Source organism: Catharus ustulatus, chromosome 23 (genome assembly GCF_009819885.2).
Source record: "Catharus ustulatus isolate bCatUst1 chromosome 23, bCatUst1.pri.v2, whole genome shotgun sequence".
NCBI classification, from domain to species: Eukaryota; Metazoa; Chordata; class Aves; order Passeriformes; family Turdidae; genus Catharus; species Catharus ustulatus.
The window spans coordinates 2505510-2522631 of NC_046243.1; the positions used below are offsets into that span (position 1 = coordinate 2505510).

The 17122-nt window shown below is 63.8% G+C and overlaps 5 protein-coding genes across 6 annotated transcripts; 4 read left to right on the forward strand and 1 right to left on the reverse strand.

Moving 5' to 3' along the window:
- Positions 1–1605: 1605 nt before the first annotated feature.
- LOC117006267 (alpha-N-acetylglucosaminidase-like) lies at positions 1606–5186 on the forward strand (the record flags this gene model as incomplete). The annotated part of the gene is made up of 6 exons (XM_033078643.2): positions 1606–1919; positions 2041–2188; positions 2275–2421; positions 2600–2685; positions 2848–3104; positions 3317–5186. Coding segments are annotated over 6 exons (2169 nt in total), but the record flags the coding sequence as incomplete, so codon positions are not given.
- A 366-nt stretch (positions 5187–5552) lies between these two features.
- On the forward strand, positions 5553–7171 carry HSD17B1 (hydroxysteroid 17-beta dehydrogenase 1). Its single transcript, XM_033079152.1, has 6 exons — positions 5553–5682; positions 5831–5992; positions 6282–6461; positions 6538–6631; positions 6731–6914; positions 6986–7171. Exons 1-6 carry the CDS (start codon positions 5553–5555, stop codon positions 7154–7156), a joined length of 921 nt encoding a protein of 306 aa, XP_032935043.1. The 3' UTR covers positions 7157–7171.
- A 291-nt stretch (positions 7172–7462) lies between these two features.
- COASY (Coenzyme A synthase) lies at positions 7463–11270 on the forward strand. The gene is given in 10 exon segments (XM_033078644.1): positions 7463–8078; positions 8391–8605; positions 8756–8887; positions 9092–9151; positions 9153–9282; positions 9602–9666; positions 10416–10500; positions 10626–10723; positions 10811–10957; positions 11184–11270. Coding segments are annotated over 10 exon segments (1608 nt in total). The 3' UTR covers positions 11244–11270.
- Positions 11271–11272: 2 nt separating this feature from the next.
- On the forward strand, positions 11273–15186 carry LOC117006666 (max-like protein X). 2 transcript variants are annotated; one of them, XM_033079217.2, is made up of 8 exons: positions 11273–11359; positions 11981–12017; positions 12150–12239; positions 12664–12770; positions 12981–13080; positions 13333–13432; positions 13652–13853; positions 13966–15186. In XM_033079217.2, exons 1-8 carry the CDS (start codon positions 11273–11275, stop codon positions 14020–14022), a joined length of 780 nt encoding a protein of 259 aa, XP_032935108.1. In that variant the 3' UTR covers positions 14023–15186. The 2 variants fall into 2 exon arrangements, with proteins under 2 accessions (XP_032935108.1, XP_032935109.1); XM_033079218.1 differs by lacking the exon at positions 11273–11359 and adding an exon at positions 11604–11685.
- A 176-nt stretch (positions 15187–15362) lies between these two features.
- LOC117006269 (homologous-pairing protein 2 homolog) lies at positions 15363–17040 on the reverse strand. Its single transcript, XM_033078645.1, is given in 10 exon segments — positions 15363–15842; positions 15923–15982; positions 16062–16115; positions 16242–16387; positions 16486–16525; positions 16527–16598; positions 16666–16755; positions 16826–16894; positions 16896–16933; positions 17013–17040. Coding segments are annotated over 10 exon segments (654 nt in total). The 3' UTR covers positions 15363–15785.
- Positions 17041–17122: the final 82 nt, after the last annotated feature.

Below are 17122 nucleotides of genomic sequence, written 5' to 3' on the forward strand. Positions count from 1 at the left end.
TCGGGGCTCCTGCCCGCCCTGATAGACCCCGTGAGTGGGTGGAACGAGATGTGCAGGGGGAAAAGTTCCGGCTTGTTTAACCCGGGTGCTGTGAGTACCCTTCGATTAGGAGTGGGGCAAGGCGCTGTGCCTGCCCGGGGGCTGTGCCTGCTCCTGCTTTCCCCAGCGCAGGAACCCCCCTGCCCCCGGAGCGCCGTGTTTACTCAGGCCCTTCCTGCCGGACAGGCCATTTCCCCATGTGCGGGAGCAGCGGAAGGGAGGCTTCTGCAGGGGTTTGGTGATTGTGTTGCTGATGTCGGTGTGTTTCCATCTCCTAATCTTTCCTGGAGGGCGAGAGGCCGTGCTGAACTGCGGCCCCAGCCTCCCGCACCTCCCGGACGAGGAACCGGCTTCGCGCTGGTCCGGGGCTGCTTCTCCTGTAGGCACTAGCGGGCTGGGGCATGTTCCCTCTCCTCTTTCACCATTCTCCCGTGCAATCAACATTTCTGCCCGTTTCCCTGGCTCTGGGGTCACAGGCTGGCAGGAGACCCCGGCCCCCGTGAGCTGCACTGGGGGTGCTCGGGGAGCCAAGAGTTCCCCCGTCTCTCCTCCGGGCCGCCCTGCAGCCGCGTTCTGTCCTGGTTTTCCAGTACCCTGACTGTGTGAGGTTGGAAAATCCACAGAACAAGTCTGACAAACACTGACACTAACTATTAATGCAAAAAGCTGCAAAGTGCTGCTGCTGCCAGAGGACTCCTGAGCTGTTTGCTGATAATGCCACTGTCCATAAATTCTCTGCAGAACTTAGTCACCCATGGGAGATACACAGAGGGTTCAGCAGTAAACTGGGACACCTAACAGGCAATGAGCCTGACAAGAGCAGTGCTTCCTGCTGGGTTCTGGGTGTTCCTGGACATACCTGCAGAACTCCCCCCCGACCATTTACACTGATTATTTGGTTAAATACACTTTTCTGTCCTGGAAGTGTCTACGCCCTCCCCCTGCAGCTCAGAGAGACCCGAGCCCACCCGGTCCCGTTCCCCGGTGCGGTTCGCCCCGGCGGGCGGGGCCGGGGCCGCTCCGGGGGTTCCGGGACGCCGCCCAGCCCCGCGGCACCGGCGCTGCCCGGTCCCGCAGCGCCCCCGGCCGGCCGGAGCGGGGCCCGGTCAGTCCGGGCAGCCCCCGGGCTGATGGATGGGCGGGGCGGCCGCGGCCCGGTTGCCCCGGTGGTGCGGAACTGTCACGGGGGTGAAAAACGCGAGACTGGAAATAGCCCGGAGCCCCGGAGGTCCCGCTGCCCTGGGGAGGAGTTGCAAACGCGGTCCCTGCTCGGGCACCCGGAGCGGGGCTCAGGCAGCGCCTGTGCCCATCCCGCCCGGAACATCCCTTCTCCAAAGGGTCCAGACCCGCCCGCGGACCCAGCCTCGCTCCGCCCGGTCGGTAACAGGGCCAGGCCCACCCAGCGCCGCGGGGTCGTGAGAGGCGGGACCGGCGGCGGGCGGGGCGGTACCGGGAGGGGCGGGGCCGGCGCAGGGGCAGGCAGCGGCGATGGCGGAGCGGCGGGGGCCGGAACCGGGGCTGGCGCTGCCGTTTCTGCTGCTGCTGGCGGCGACGGCGGCGCGGGCGGGGGATGCGCGGCAGGAGCAGGCGGTGCGGGCGCTGGCGCGGCGCCTGCTCGGCCCTCGGGCCGCCGCCGTGTCGCTGTCGGTGGACCCGGCGCTGGCGGCTGGCGGCCCTGACACCTACCGGCTGTGGTCGCCTCCCGGCCCCGCCGTGGCCGTCGCCGTAACGGGCTCCAGCGGCGTGGCGGCGGCCGCCGGCCTCTATCGCTACCTGCGGGATTTCTGCGGCTGCCACCTGTCGTGGTCCGGGGCGCAGCTCCGCCTGCCAGACCCGCTGCCGCGGCTGCGGGCCGAGATCCGCGCCGCCGCTCCCGGCAGGTAACGGGGACGCGGGGCTGGGCGCCGCTCACGCCTCGTTAGCGCGGGACAAGGCGCTGTTATGTAACGGGGGGCCCGGGGGGCGCGGGGGGCCCGGGCGCAGCCTCCGCCGCTCCCGCAGGTACCGCTACTACCAGAACGTCTGCGCCCAGAGCTACTCCTTCGCCTGGTGGGACTGGGCGCGCTGGGAGCGGGAGATCGACTGGATGGCGCTGAGCGGCATCAACCTGGCACCGGCTTTCGCGGGGCAGGAGGCGGTGTGGCAGCGGGTAAGGACCGGGACCGCGGGGCGGCGGGGACCGGACCTCTGGAACCGGGAGCCGTGGGAGCCGCTGACCCCCGGCTCCCGGCGCAGGTTTACCGCAACCTGGGGCTGAACCAGTCGGAGATCGACAAGTACTTCACGGGCCCCGCGTTCCTGGCGTGGAACAGGATGGGCAACCTCCGCCGCTGGGCCGGGCCGCTGCCGCCCGCCTGGCACTTCAAGCAGCTCTACCTGCAGGTACCGGGGGCGGCCCCGCCTGCCTGGGGCAAACCCCTGTCACCCCCTGGTGCTCCTGGCCGAGGCTACCCTCATTTAGCCTCGGGGAGCCCCCCACCCCGCCCCGAGCTGCACCCTGCCGCTCGTGGGAATGTGGGGGCTCCTCTCCTTCTGCTCCCTCCCTCCTTCTCTCTCCCAGTACCGGATCGTGGAGCGGATGCGCTCGCTGGGCATGACCACGGTGCTGCCGGCCTTTGCGGGTCACATACCGCAGGGGATCCTTCGGTAGGTGCAGTCCCTGCCCCGGGGGCTCCGCCCTGGGCCCTTCCCGGGGTCTCACCTCTGGCAGCACCTCCCACTGCGGCTTTCCAGGGATGCTGCCCTGTCCCCGCAGGCACTGTGGTCCTGCCTTATTCTCCTGATCCCCATCTCTGCCCTCTGGTGCAGGGTCTTCCCACGCGTGAATGCCACTCGCCTGGGGCACTGGAGCCACTTCGACTGCACCTACTCCTGCATCTACCTGCTGGACCCAGAGGACCCCATGTTCCAGGTGATTGGGACCCTCTTCCTGAAGGAGCTGATCAAGGAGTTTGGCACAGACCATGTCTATAGTGCAGACACCTTCAACGAGATGACCCCCCTCTCCTCTGACCCTGCCTATCTGTCCAGAGTCAGCAGTGCTGTTTTCAAGTCAATGACAGGAGGTGGGTCAGTGTGTGGGGCTGGCCTGGCCACAGGGGTCCAGGTGGGATAGCAGGGGCTGGGAGAGATGGCTCTGGGCCCCATGCAAGTGTAGAACCCATTGGTGCCAGACCCACAGAACCCTCTTGAGGGGTGGTTGGTGGCCCCAGGGCCTCATGAGACACCTGTGGGCCCTGCCTGGAGAGGCTCTCACTCAGTGCTCTTCTATCCCCAGCTGACCCCAAGGCGCTGTGGCTGATGCAGGGCTGGCTCTTCCAGCACCAGCCTGACTTCTGGCAGCCAGCACAGGTACGGGCCCTGCTGCATGGAGTGCCCCTTGGCAGGATGATTGTCCTCGACCTCTTTGCTGAGTCCAAGCCCGTCTACCAGTGGACAGAGTCCTTCTATGGGCAGCCCTTCATCTGGTGCATGTTGCACAACTTTGGGGGCAACCACGGCCTCTTTGGCACCGTGGAGGCCATCAACCACGGCCCCTTTGCAGCTCGACGCTTCCCCAACTCCACCATGGTGGGCACGGGGCTGGTGCCTGAGGGCATTGAGCAGAACGACATGGTGTATGAGCTGATGAATGAGCTGGGCTGGCGTCAGGAGCCCCTGGACCTGCCCAGCTGGGTGAGCCGCTATGCCGAGCGCCGTTACGGTGCCCCAAACGCCGCCGCAGCCAGCGCCTGGCGCCTGCTCCTCCGCAGCGTGTACAACTGCACCGGCGTCTGTGTCAACCACAACCGCAGCCCCCTGGTGCACCGGCCCTCGCTGCACATGGACACGGAGCTCTGGTACAACACCAGCGATGTGTACGAAGCCTGGCGCCTGCTGCTGAGCGCTGGCGCCGAGCTGGGCTCCAGCCCCACCTTCCTCTACGACCTGGTGGATGTGACACGGCAGGCAGCCCAGCAGCTGGTCGGTGACTACTACCTGAGCATCCGCCAGGCCTTCCAGAGCCACGCGCTGCCCGAGCTGCTGACGGCCGGTGGCGTGCTGGTGTACGACCTGCTGCCAGAGCTGGACAGCCTCCTGTCCAGCCACAGCCTCTTCCTCCTCGGCCGCTGGCTGGAGAATGCCCGTGCCATGGCCACCAGTGACCAGGAGGCTGAGCAGTATGAGCTGAATGCCCGGAACCAGGTGACGCTCTGGGGGCCCAGCGGGAACATTCTGGACTATGCCAACAAGCAGCTGGGGGGGCTGGTGCTGGATTACTACACTGTGCGCTGGAGCCTCTTTGTCTCTGCACTGGTGGAGAGCCTCAACTCAGGCCGCCCCTTCCACCAGGACCAGTTCAACCAGGCTGTTTTCCAAGTGGAGAGAGGCTTCATCTACAACAAGAAGCGCTACCCAGCTGTGCCAGCTGGGGACACCATGGAGATCTCCAGGAAGCTGTTCCTCAAATACTACCCCAGCGCCCTGCGGCACAGCATGGCTGGGCCTGCGTGACTTTGGGTTCTCTCTCCAGAGCCTCCCCCAGAGAGGGTGGGCAGAGCCCCTGCACCCTCTCCTATCTGGGCTCCTGGCCTGATGGCTGTGTCCTGGCTGTACTGGAAGGGGGGCACAGAGCCCTGGTGGCCATCAGCCAGCCTGCATCCACCCCTTCCCCTGCATGGGCAGGATGTGCCCCAAGAGGGGCTGGCACATGGACAAGGGGCTGGCAGATGGATGTGGGGGGCAGGCTGTGCCCCAGGGTCCCATTCTGCACCATGCTTTGTGGTCAGCTCTGCCTGGCTGCCCTGAGCCTGTTCCAGGAAAACTGGGCTGCCCCAGTGCCCTCAGCTAGAAGCTTGGTGGGACACTGAAGAGAGACAGGACAAATGTGTCCCTGCTGTGGGGCCTTGGCTGGATAGCAGGGGCAGTGATGGGGGAGAAGCAAACAGGGAGATGGCAGTGGGCAGGGGAGCAGAGCAGCGTTGGGCTCCAGTGCCTGTGGGGACTTGGCACTGCATGGCCCTGCCCACATTTGGTGCCTTTTGTATTATAAAAGACTTTGCAGCTTTGGCTGCAGTGTTGCTGGAGCAGAGTTTTTGAGGCCTTTTCCACAGCTGGGGCTTGGGCAGAGCCCAGCTATGGAGCAAATACAGACTCTTTTTCTCCCATGTATGTGTCCAACTCCTTTTCCTAGCACAGGATGGTGTGGGGAACATGGGGGCTGAGGACCACCTCAGCCCTGAGTCTGCATAGCAGGAACAACACCCTGCCAGACGTCCTGGCAGCCAGGATGCCTGACACAGCAAACTACAGCTGGGGCAGACCCCTGGGGCTGCTGCTCCCCTTGTGCCCCAGAGCCTCTTCCAGCAGGGAGGTCCTGGCTCAGTGCAGTTTTTATCACAGCACCTGCGTGAGGATCAAGGCACAGGGAGCCCCAGGCATGCGCGGGGAGGTGGGTGGAGGGGCCTTGAGATAAGGCAGCAGACACAACACGGTGGCGTGGGGCGGGGGGACCCCCTTCCCAGCCCTCTTAAATGGCATGGCCCTGCTGGCCAGCACTGCCAGCCATGGAGAGAACCACGGTGCTGATCACGGGCTGCTCCTCAGGCATCGGCCTGGGGCTGGCTGCACGCCTGGCAGCCGACAGCGCTCGCCGGTTCAAAGGTAAAGGGGTCGGTGCTGCTCCAGGGGGTCTCTGGGCTGGGCCAGGCAGTGCCTCACCGAGGAGAGACAGAGCCTGGGGGTGGGCTGGGGTTGGTGCTGGCCACGGAGCTCTGTGGCACTGCTGCCCACAGCCGTGCTCTCTCCCCAGTTTATGCCACCATGCGTGACCTGGCCAAGGGTGAGCGGCTGCTGGAGCGCCTGGGGGGCCGCTGCCCTGACACGCTGGAGCTCCTGCAGCTCGATGTCACTGACCCCTGCTCACTGGCAGCTGCCGCACAGCAAGTGCAGGGACAGCGGCTGGATGTGCTGGGTATGGCTCTTCCTGGTGCACCCAGTGTCCTTGGGGTGGTTGGGGAGACCTCTCAGGGGTCAAAACCCTCCCCAGGATACTGGGAGCAGATTCCAAATCATGGGAGGTGCAGGCAGTGGGACAGGACGTGTTTAGGGGGTCAGAGGTGCAGTAGGTGGATTTGGGGGTGCCAAGGGCCCATCAACAGGGAGAGGCCCCCCCATTTCTGCCTTCTGGCACTCAGTGGTGTGCTGGGCTACAGTCACTGGCTGACTGCCCTGTGCCCAGCTAACAGCACCATGCCCGGCAGTCTGCAATGCAGGGGTGGGACTGATGGGACCGCTGGAGACCTGCTCTGACCAAGCCATGAAAACTCTCTTCGATGTGAATCTCTTCGGGGCTGTCCGCACCATCCAGGCATTCCTGCCTGCCATGAAGAGCCGCAGGGCCGGGCGGATCATTGTCTCCAGCAGCATTGGGGGGGTGCAAGGTGGGACCCCCCGCACCCTGTGGCACAGGGAGCCGTGGGGAAGAGCTCTGGTGCTCAGGGTGCGGCTCTGCTCCAGGGCTGCCTTTCAATGCTGTGTACTGCGCCAGCAAGTTTGCAGTGGAGGGGCTGTGCGAGAGTCTGGCCATCGTCCTGCGACCCTTCAACATCCAGTGAGTGCCGGTGATGCCACGGGGGCTGGAAGGTGCCCACCGGGATGCGGGGAATGCCAGGGCGGGGTTCGGTGGCAGCTCATGAGCTCCCTCCCGCAGCCTGACGCTGGTGCAGTGCGGGCCCGTCCACACCAGCTTCCAGGCCAACCTGCAGCGCCCCGACCCGGAGGGCAGCGAGATGCGGGGCCTGGACGCCGAGACGCAGGGGCTGTACCGCCGGTACCTGGGGCACTGTCAGAGCATCTTCCGCGACGCGGCCCAGGAGGTGGAGGAGGTCCTGCCGGTCAGTCACGGCGGGGCGGGGGTGGCGGTGGGGCCGTGCCGGAGAGGGCTCTGACCCGTCTGCGCTGCCAGGTATTCCTGGACGCCATCGGCAGCCCCTGCCCGCCCCTTCGCTGCGCCAGCACCCAGCTCCTGGCCCCGCTCTGGCGCCTGCGGCTGAGCAGCCCCGACGGCTCCGCGTACGTCCGCGCCATGCACGACTTCGTGTTCGGCGGCAGCGAGGCCGGCGGGGACCAGCCCTGAGCGGAGCCACCGCAACACCGGCACCGCTGCCAGGAGACCCCCGAGCCCGGACCGGGCTCGGTCGCGTGCTCGGTGCCGCCGTGTCCCCAATAAAGCTCTTTGCAGCCGCACGGCTCCTGCTCGGTCCCCGTTCCACCGCGGTCCCCGGGCTCGTTCCGCCCTGCATTGGGGCCGGTCCTGCCGATCTCCTCCCCCTGCGGGCGGAGCCGGGCGCACCTCCCGCCCGCGGCGGGGCTGCCCGGGAGGCGGTGCTGTTCCGGTGCCGTTCCCGTGGCCGTTCCGGTCGGCGGCGCTTCCGGCGGGGCAATGCCGCCCTTCGCCTCGGGGCTGCTGGTGCTGACGGCGCCGCTGTCCGCGCTGCCCCGGCGGGCGGCGGGGCTGGTGGCGGCGGCGGCGGGGCTGGTGGCGGGGCCGCTGTACGTGCATCTGCAGCCGGGGCTGCGGCTGGGCGGCCCCGCCGCCGGTCCCGCCGTGCCGCCCGCGGGCCCCGCGCTGCTGCGGGCTCTGGCCGCGCTGTACACGGCGGCGGCGGCGCGGCGGGGGCTGGACCTGCGCGTCCTGCTCGGCCCCGGCCGCCGCCTGGCACGGCAGCCCCGCGTCCTGCTGGCGGCCGCCGCCGAGGCGCCGGGGCCGCCGGAGCCGGTGCAGCTCGGGCTGCAGCGCCTGGCCGCCGCCGTGTACGGCTGCCCGCCGAGCCTGCCCGCGCTGCTGCTGGGCGAGGACACCGCGGGGGACGCCAGGGGCGACCCCGAGGGGGAACCCGAGCAGGATCCTGACGCGGCCCTCCCCGAATTCTCGGACGTGGCGGTTGGCGGCACCTTCGACCGGCTGCACGGTGCCCACCGGCTGCTGCTCAGCGCCTGCTGCCTCCTGGCCCGGCGGCGGCTCCTGGCCGGGGTGGCCGACGGAGACCTGCTCCGCCGTGAGTCCGGGGCGGCCGTGGCACTGCGCGGGGACGAGCCCGGTGCTGCCCGGTGCAGGGCAGTGGTCTGGGGGCCCAGTGACAAGTGAAGTCCTGGCAGCCACCCACCCAAGGTGGTGCCATCCGGGCAAAGCGTCAGTGGGGATCCCCTGGGGACCTGGTGTCCTGCCCATAACCAGCAAGGTGTACAGGTGCAGCGAGGGCAAGGGGAGGGGGAGGCAGAGTTCAAAGTCCCAGACGGGTGTTTTCTCCCATCTCTCGGTCTTGCTTTTCCATCACTCTTATGTTTCTCCGCCCTCCTGGCACTGGCAGACAAGGTCTTGCCGGAGCTGATCGAGCCGTACGAGCTGCGGGCGGCGAAGCTGCGCGAGTTCTTGGAGGATGTGAAGCCCTCACTGTGCTATGACATTGTGCCTCTGGCCGACCCCTTCGGCCCCTCAATCACAGACCCTGACCTGCAGTGCCTGGTGGTCAGCGAGGAGACCCTCCGGGGAGGGGAGGCTGTGAACAGGAAGAGACTTGAAAACGTAATTCCCACACTGGAGCCAGTTGGGCTACCCCTGCCCGCCCTCCCACCCTGCTCGATACTGCCTAGGGGGAAATTTGGTCTTGATTGCCCCTTCCCTCTGCTGCATTCTCATGGCTGACGGCCCTTGGTGGCACCCTTCTCTCATCAGGGGCTCCATGAGCTGGCTCTCCATGAAATCCGATTGATGAAGGACCCTGTCCGCAGTCAGAATGAGGAGGAGAAGATCAGCTCCTCCAGCCTCCGGCAGAGGCTGCTGGGGACACTGCTGCAGCCCCCACGGGTGAGGGGGGCCTGCAGAGCCACAGCTGCAGTGGGAGTGTCCGGGAGGAGGGGTGGGAGTTTCGGGAGTCAAAGAGTTTGGAAATGCTGCTGCTGCTCTGCAGGCCAGAGCCTTTCATGGCTATCTCCAGGCTGGGGTGTCAGGATCCGTCTCCAGCAAAGCCCAGTTCTCCTTCTCCTGCCATGGCTTTCCTCTTTCCCTTAGCAAAACCCAGCTCTGCCGCTGCGCCCGTACGTGATTGGCCTGACTGGGGGAACTGGGAGCGGGGAAAACCTCCATCGCCAAACTCCTGGGGCACCTGGGCGCGTTTGTCATTGACGCTGACAAGCTGGGCCATGCCGTCTATGTCCCTGGTGGCGCGGCCTACGAGCCAGTGGTGGCGGCCTTTGGGGCAGGTAGAGTCACTGGAGGCTGCGGGGAGGAGGAAGGGGAGGGAGGGGTGTCCCAGCATCCCAGAGAGCCCTGCCCTGTGCCCCCCTGCCCCCCATGCATTTCGGGCTCCCCAGGTGTTGTGTGTCCCATGTGAGAGCTGCTGGTGGGGAACAATGAACCAGGCTGCTGTTTGCCTGGAAAGATTTCCCTGTCCTTTTCAGGAATCAGGTGAAGAGCTGCCAGGTTAGGTGTTACAGCCCTTTCCTGGCCCTTTCCCCAACCCAGGCTTGCCACAGGAATGGGAGCTGTCCCTCCCAAACCTGTTGTACTTCTGCCTTGCAGAGATCCTGAACAAAGATGGAACGATTAACAGGAAAGTCCTTGGGGCAAAAGTGTTTGGAAACCAGGTAAAAGCAGGTTTATTGTAAATACTTAATGCTGTGAGTGGGTCCTGTGCCAGGGATTTTTACTTTTTAGCCCTTTGAAATGATGACACCTTCCTGGCTGTATTTCCTGACAGTGGCACGGGGACAGAGTGGGACAGATTGCATCTCTACAGCTGAGTCAGAAGCTGTGCTGTATCCACTGCTCTTGCCCTGCAGCTGCTGCTGCCTCCCTGTTCCCATCCCTGTCCCTGTTGCCATCCCCATTTCCTCTATACCATGCTTTTCCTTCACCCAGCTCAGAGCAACAGACCTGACAAACACAGCCAGTGGTTTGTTGTCCCTTGTACCCAGGGAGACTCACTGGCACCTGGTCTTTACAGGTGCTTAGCCTGTTGCTCTGCTGCTGCCTCAGGCTAAGGTGGAGGCAGCTTAAGAGGTTTACTGGATGGACAGGTCTTTTGTGGGACCTGCTGCACAGGAAGCCTGCTGTGCTGTGGAACAAAGCACCTCTCACAGCAGAGACTGAGATCTCTGCTAATAGCAGGGTCCTCATGGCAGGACAAGGAAAATAACAGGAAAAAGCACCCTGACCCTGGCAGCCTCTGGTCAGTGTGAAAGCTTTCCTTTCTGGTGCTGGACCCACCTCCCCAGCTTCAGTGGGTCCTTCCTGGGTGTCCCCTGACTGCTTACACCCCCACTCTCCTGCTTGGGTACACAGGGCTTCTGAGTGCACAGGACTGAATCCCAAATGCCACTGTGGTCCTTTCTAGGAGCGGCTGAAGAGCCTGACAGACATTGTGTGGCCCGAAATAGCCCAGATGGCAAAGGAGAGAGTCAGGGAGGCTGATGCTCAAGGTAAGGGGGGTGGCTGTGTGGCGGCCTCAGCTCAGCAGAGAAGTGTCTGCACTGCAGGAAGGTGGGACTGAGCCCAGGCTGCTGCCATCCATGGCTGGGTACTGAGGAATGCCCTTGTTCTTTAGGGAAGGCCGTGTGCGTGCTGGACGCTGCTGTGCTGCTGGAGGCCGGCTGGCAGGACATGGTCCACGAGGTGTGGACAGCCATCATCCCGGAGGAGGAGGTGGGCAATGCCCTGGGCCCCTCACCTGCTGCTGGTGCTGATCCTCAGCCTCCCCCCAAGCTCCTGATTGTCCCGTGTCCCTGCCAGGCTGTGAGGCGCATTGTGGCCAGGGATGGGCTGACCGAGGAGGCTGCTCGCCGCCGGCTGCAGAGCCAGATGACCAACAGGCAGCGGGTAGAGCAGTCACAGGTGGTGCTCTGCACCCTCTGGGAGCCGGACATCACCCGCCAGCAGGTGAGCCTGGGGCTGCTGGGTGTTCTGGGTGATTGTGACAGGAACTGAAGGGCTCAGTGCTGTGCTCGGGCTGTGCCTGGTGTGCTGTTCACCATCGAGACTGCCAGAAAGGAGTGGATTTGAGGATGTAAATTCAACCGGGCAGGCAGAGGCGTGGGCCTGTTGTGTGAGGCTCCTGCCCTGAGCCGTGGGCTCTGAGGTGTGGCCCCGGACGGTTCTCCGGCAGGTGCAGAAGGCCTGGGACCTGCTGCAGCAGCGCCTGAGCCCGTCAAGCACGGCCCCGTGAAGATCCGTGTCCTGCCACCACTGCCCACGATGAGCCGGCGGACGGAGCGGCGTCGGACCGAGACCAACGGCCCCGTCCGGCTCCGACGAGGGTCCGGGGCGTCCTGCGGTCCCCCGGTGAGGGGGAACCCTGCAGGGCTGAGCCCCGCTGGGTGCCAGTAAAGAGGCTGCTCCTGCAGTGCGTGTCCTTGCGCCGGTGCCCGTCCCCGCTCCCGTGCTGGCCCCGGGGCTCGGTGTGGCACTCCGGTGCCCGGAGGGATCCCGGGCCTGGGCCCCGCGCGGCGGCGATGTCGCGCCCGTGACGTCATACGCGTGGGGACGCTCCGGGAGCGGGCGCCCCCTGGCGGCCGGCGTTCCCCGGCGGGCGCGCGGCGGTCACATGACCGCGCGGGGGGAAGATGGCGGAGCCGCCGGGCGCCGCGGCCGAGGACGCGTGGGGGAAGGTGGGGCCGGGATCGGGTCGGGCCGGGCCGCCGGGTGCCGCGGGGGCGACGGGACGGGGCTCATGGCGGCCGGGCAGGGTGAGCGCCGGGCTGGGGGTATGAGGGCGGGGAGCGCGCACGGATTAGTGCCGGGGCGAGGGGCGGTGGCCAGAGGCCGTAGCGGAGCTGCCGCTCGGGGGTGGCGGGTGCTCCTCGGGCCGACCGAACCCTTGGGGGCGGGGGGCTCCGGGGTGAGGGCCGCGGTCGCCGCCCCAGCCCCGCTGACGTGTCTCCTCCCCCCGCCCGCCCCGCGCAGGTGGACGCGGCCTACGGCGACAATGGCCTGGACTCTGGTAGGTGCCCGGACTGCGCCCGGCCCTGCCACCCCCGCTCGTGGGTGGCAGCGGCTGCCCGGGGACGCCCCTCACGTCCCTGCCTGGTCACACCCCGCGTTGGGCACTGACCCCGGGACACTCTTCTTCCAGCACTCTTCATGGAAAATGCCCGGAAAAGCAGCATAGTGTCCCGGGCCAACAGCATCGGCTCCACCAGTGCCTCTTCTGTCCCCAACACAGGTGGGGTTTTTCCTCCGTGAACGTGTTTCTGCTCGCTGGGGAATCCGGCACGTGCCGGGCTCCAGGTCTGCCCTGCACCGAGAGGGTGAGCGTGGCTGGGCAGGATTCCTGTCCGGAGGAGAAAGAGGAGGAGGAAGGTAGTGGGAGCAGCATCAGGGTTCTGTGATTTCCAGCTGGGTTGGAGTCGAGAATCACTCTGGTTTTGCCACCTTCCCAAGGGAGATACTGGTATCTGCCTCCTGCCCAGCTCCCTGAGGAGAGGGAAACGGTTGCCAGGGCTACTTGGAAGGTTTTTTTTTGGCTCAGCCTGCTGAATGGGACAGGGGCTATGCTGGGCCTGGCTGCAGCTGTAGTAGTCCCTTGAGCTGTCCTGTGCCCCTCCTCGTGCCTCTGTCTCCCCACCCAAGCCACGCTGTCCCCACAGATGATGAGGACAGTGACTACCAACAGGAGTCCTACAAGGAGTCGTACAAGGACAAGCGCCGCCGGGCACACACCCAGGCCGAGCAGAAGCGCCGAGATGCCATCAAGGTGAGGCAAGAGACAGCAGACAGTGCTGGAGCACTGTTGGCAGCCTGCTCCAGCACCCTGCTCTTCCAGCACTTCTCTGCTTTGCAGCTGGATCTGCCCTGTGTGTGTGCTCAGAGCTGCCCTGGCTCTGATGGGCTGTGCTGTGGGAGCTGGGTGTGGACCTGGCCTCACAGGATGAGCCCCCACTTCTGTGGCTCTACTTCCCTGCAGAAAGGCTACAATGACTTGCAGGCCATCGTCCCCACCTGTGAGCAGCAGGATTTCTCCATCAGCTCACAGAAGCTGAGCAAGGCCATTGTGCTCCAGAAAAGTGAGTCCCAAGGGCGGAGGGAAGGAGGTGTTATCAACCCCCAAAGCTCCACCCTAGAAGTGTGCAGGGCAAAGTTCAGCACCTTAGAACCTTCTGGTGTGATGAGGCTCTGGGGAACTTGGGTGTTGCTCACCTGCACTCACCTTCCCCAGGGGAACTAGGTCAGTGGGAGCTGATGATGCCCTGGCTCAGGCACCTCCCACGGGGATCTCTGTGTGCTCCCAAATCCTCACTCTGTGTTTTTATGCTCAGCTATTGACTACATCCAGTTCCTGCACAAGGAAAAGAAAAAGCAGGAGGAGGAAGTTTCTACCCTCAGGAAAGATGTGATGGCCTTGAAGATCATGAAAGTGTAAGGAAGAGCTGTTGGGGTCATGTCCTGTACTTTATGTTGTTCCCTTACATCCTCGCAGGGTGCTGCAGTGGTTCTCCATCTGGGGACAGGCCTGGAGCTTGGAACCAGGAGCAGGAGCTGGGTGTGGGAATTCAGAGCTGGGAGTGGCAGCTCAGAGTCGCGTGTGGCCTCACTGCTGGCCTCACTGCTGACCTTGGTGCGCTGTGCTTGTTTCAGGAACTATGAGCAGATTGTGAAAGCTCATCAGGACAACCCAAACGAGGGGAAGAACCAGATCTCTGACGAGGTGAAGTTCAACGTTTTCCAAGGCATCATGGACTCCCTGTTCCAGTCTTTCAATGCCTCAATCTCTGTAACGAGTTTTCAGGAGCTCTCGGCGTGTGTCTTCAGCTGGATTGAGGAGCACTGCAAGCCCCAGGTGAATGCAGGGCTGCAGAGGGGCTGGTGCCATGGCTGAGGGAGCAGAGACAGTGGCACAGGAACGGCTGTCCCTCCACAGTCCAACTGACCATGTCCTCTCTCTGTCACAGACGCTGCGGGACGTTGTCATCGGGGTCCTGCACAAGGTGAAGAGCCAGCTCTACTGAGCATCCCGCGCCACTTCTGTGCCCATGAGGACAGGGCACTTCTGCCCAGAGGCCTGGGTGCCACACCCTGGGCCCTCTCCCTTGTGGCTGTTTTTTAAGGTTCTCTGAATTATTTATTGTATTCCTTCTGAAGCCCAGCAGTGGCTGTGCAAACACTGCTGCTCCACTCAGTGCCACCAAATCTTTATAGGTATGGGGCAGGAGGGGAGGGAAGGGCGGAGGGGAGCAGAAGGTGGGAAGCAGAGTCTCTGGCTCAGGCAGTGCCATGGGTTGCCTGTGCCATTGACTCTCCTTGCAAAGCTGATCCCAGAGCAGCTCCATTCTGTGCCCTCAGCCCTGTGACAGCCCTGCTATCCCCAGGGTGGGGAAATGTGACAAATGCACACTAAAAATGATGGATTTCTGGTATAGCAGTAGAAATTGCTTTTCCCCAACCCACTGGGTTGTGCCCTGCCCCTCTGAAGCAGCTGTGTTGAGTCATCTGTTGTGTTTTGGAGGAGCCTGGCAGTGCTGGCAGCAGGATGAGTCTATCAAGAGCTGGGAGCTGTGGCCCTGGCAGCACATGCTAGGACCTTGATGAACCCAAAGTGCTGCTGCAGCCATGAGTCCCTGGGAAGGAACACAGAAGTTCCTGCAAGTGCTGGAACACCTCTTCTTTTCAGAAACAGGCTGTACTCTACAGGAATGTTCTGCAGCTGTAGCACAGTATGGCCACATGCAATTGGTGCTCCTCCTCAGAACTTTTTATACACACACATACATGACCAGCCTCAATTCGATTCTTATTATTGTAAATTTTGAAATGGTCCCAAAGTGCTGCCTGTGCCAGATGTAAAAGCAGCTGCTATCAAGGACATGTTTTTGACCCTGTACCATGCCCAGTTTTGGTCATAGCTCTGCCTGGGTGAGGGTTGGTCACTGTCCAGAGTGATGGGACCAGGGTGCTGCCAGCAGCAGGGTTTGCTCTCTGTAACCGTGTTTGTGCTCCTGCTCCAGGGGCACATCCAGGGAATGTTGATTTCAGGCAGTTTTTCCCAGCACTGAGGAGGGAGTGCTGCCTCCTGCCTTGGGAAGAGGACATGGAATTTTACAGACCTCACACGTGAAAGTGATGTATTTTTCTATTGTGAAAAGTAATTAAATAAATTTTGCTGAATGTTTTAACGATTTTTCTGATACCGAGTTCTTGGAGCTGTGCCCTAGAGCTGGTGGTTTCCAGAAGCCCATTCCAGCCTCTCTGGCTCAGGTTACCCTCTCCTGGCTCCTGCCCTCCCCACTCCTCACTCCAGGCCTAAATCCTGCCCTGACAAAGAGGAAAAGAACACTCAGGGATGTGCAGCTGAACCAAAATCCTGGTGTTTAATGGATCATATTCTCATGTGACCACTCAGGCACAGAGCAGAAGCAGCTAGAACACAGACAGAGCTCTGCAGCCCAGACAGTCCCTTGCTTCCTTTCCTTACCAGAACACCAGGGACAGAGCACCAGTGCCCCCACAAGTCCCCTCAGCTACATCAGACTGCAGCCAGACAGCTCCGTGCACTAGGGGCAGGAAAAAACGACATTCCACTGCAAGAAGAGGGCCAGTGCCAAGTGACTCTCACCCACCACCCTTCCAACTGCAAAACACTTTAAAACAACAACAAATAAATACACAGGACAAACCCCAGTCCTGCCAAAAAGAGAAAAAGGACAACCCAACAGCAGAGTTTCAGAGGCAGCTCCACAGCAGCTTCTCCCAGAACAAAGGCTCCCCCAGCACCTCACGTTGCTGGCAGCACAACACCGTGGTCCTCATCCGTCTCTATCCCAACCTCCTCCTGCACTGGCACCAAGCAGATCAGAAAAGGCTCAGGGTCTGGCTCAGCAGCCATGGGCACTGCCCAGCCTTAGTACTTACAAAGAATTCCTTCTTGCTCTTGGGATACCCCTCCAGGATGGCATCTAGCAGGTCAGAGGCCTGGCGAGACAGGGCAGTGAGGGCTGTGGGCAGCAGTCCCAGCGGGGCTGTCACTGCCCACCCGCTCCGTGGCTGGTACCATGCGCTTCCTCCTGCGCCACTCCCGGCTGTACAGCTGCTGCTCCCGGCACACCTGCAACAGCACCGGTTCAGAGCCCAGAGCAGGGCTGCCAGGAGCCCCGAGCAAGCAATGCCTGCAAGGGAAGTGCTGGATCTTGGACCCAGACTGGCCCGGGGTTCAGACACAGCAGCTGTTCACCTTCTCTTTTTCCTCTGGCGTCACATGGTTGGTAGCAGACTTAATCCTCTCCAGTTTCTCCGTGTAACTGGCACAGTCCTTCGTCAGTGCCTCGATCTCGCTGGCGATCTCAGGAGTTGTCATGGAGCCGTTCAAGTCCTTCAGCTCTGGGAAGGTGGCAGCGATCCACCGACAGGGCTGTCACCCGGCACCAGGGCACAGCTGCCCGCGGTGGCTCGGGGCTGCCCGGCCGGGCACACTTCACCCGCCTCCATCTGCCGGCAGCTCTGCTGCAGCGCCTGCAGCCTGGGCGGTGCGCGCCGCGATTTCGCCGTCCAGCCCGCGGAGCTCCGCATCGCTGGCAGCCGGGAGCTGCTCCTGCGGGGAGCGGCGGGTCAGGGCTGAGGGGCCAGCGGGGCCAGCGGGTGGCGGCGGCGGGGCTCACCTGGTCAGCGAAGTAGATCTTCTGCTTCCCGTAGACCTTCTCGCGTATGCGGCCCTGCTGCGCCAGCTGCTCCAGCGCCTTCACCACGGCCTGCGGGACGCGGCGTCAGCCAGGCCCGGGCCCGCCCCGCCCCAGCCCGGCCCTGCCCTGCTCCGCTCACCGCCTTGCTCAGCCCGTGCTCCCGCTGCAGGTTCCCGAAGGCATCCTGGGCGCTGTACGGGCGGTTCTGCCTCCCGCAGGTACCGCAGCAGCACAGCGGCGGCACCTCCTGCGGGACCAGCTCCGGTCACCGCGGCCTCCCGGGACCGCAGAGGCCGCCCGGAGCTCCCCGGTGCTCCCGCACTCACGCCCGCGGCCTCGCGCCCCTTTGCTCATCCCGCGGCTCGGCGCTCCCAGCCCCGCTCCGTTCCCGTTTGGCGCCGTTCACGCACTTCCGGCGCGCCGCCCGCTCCCCGCA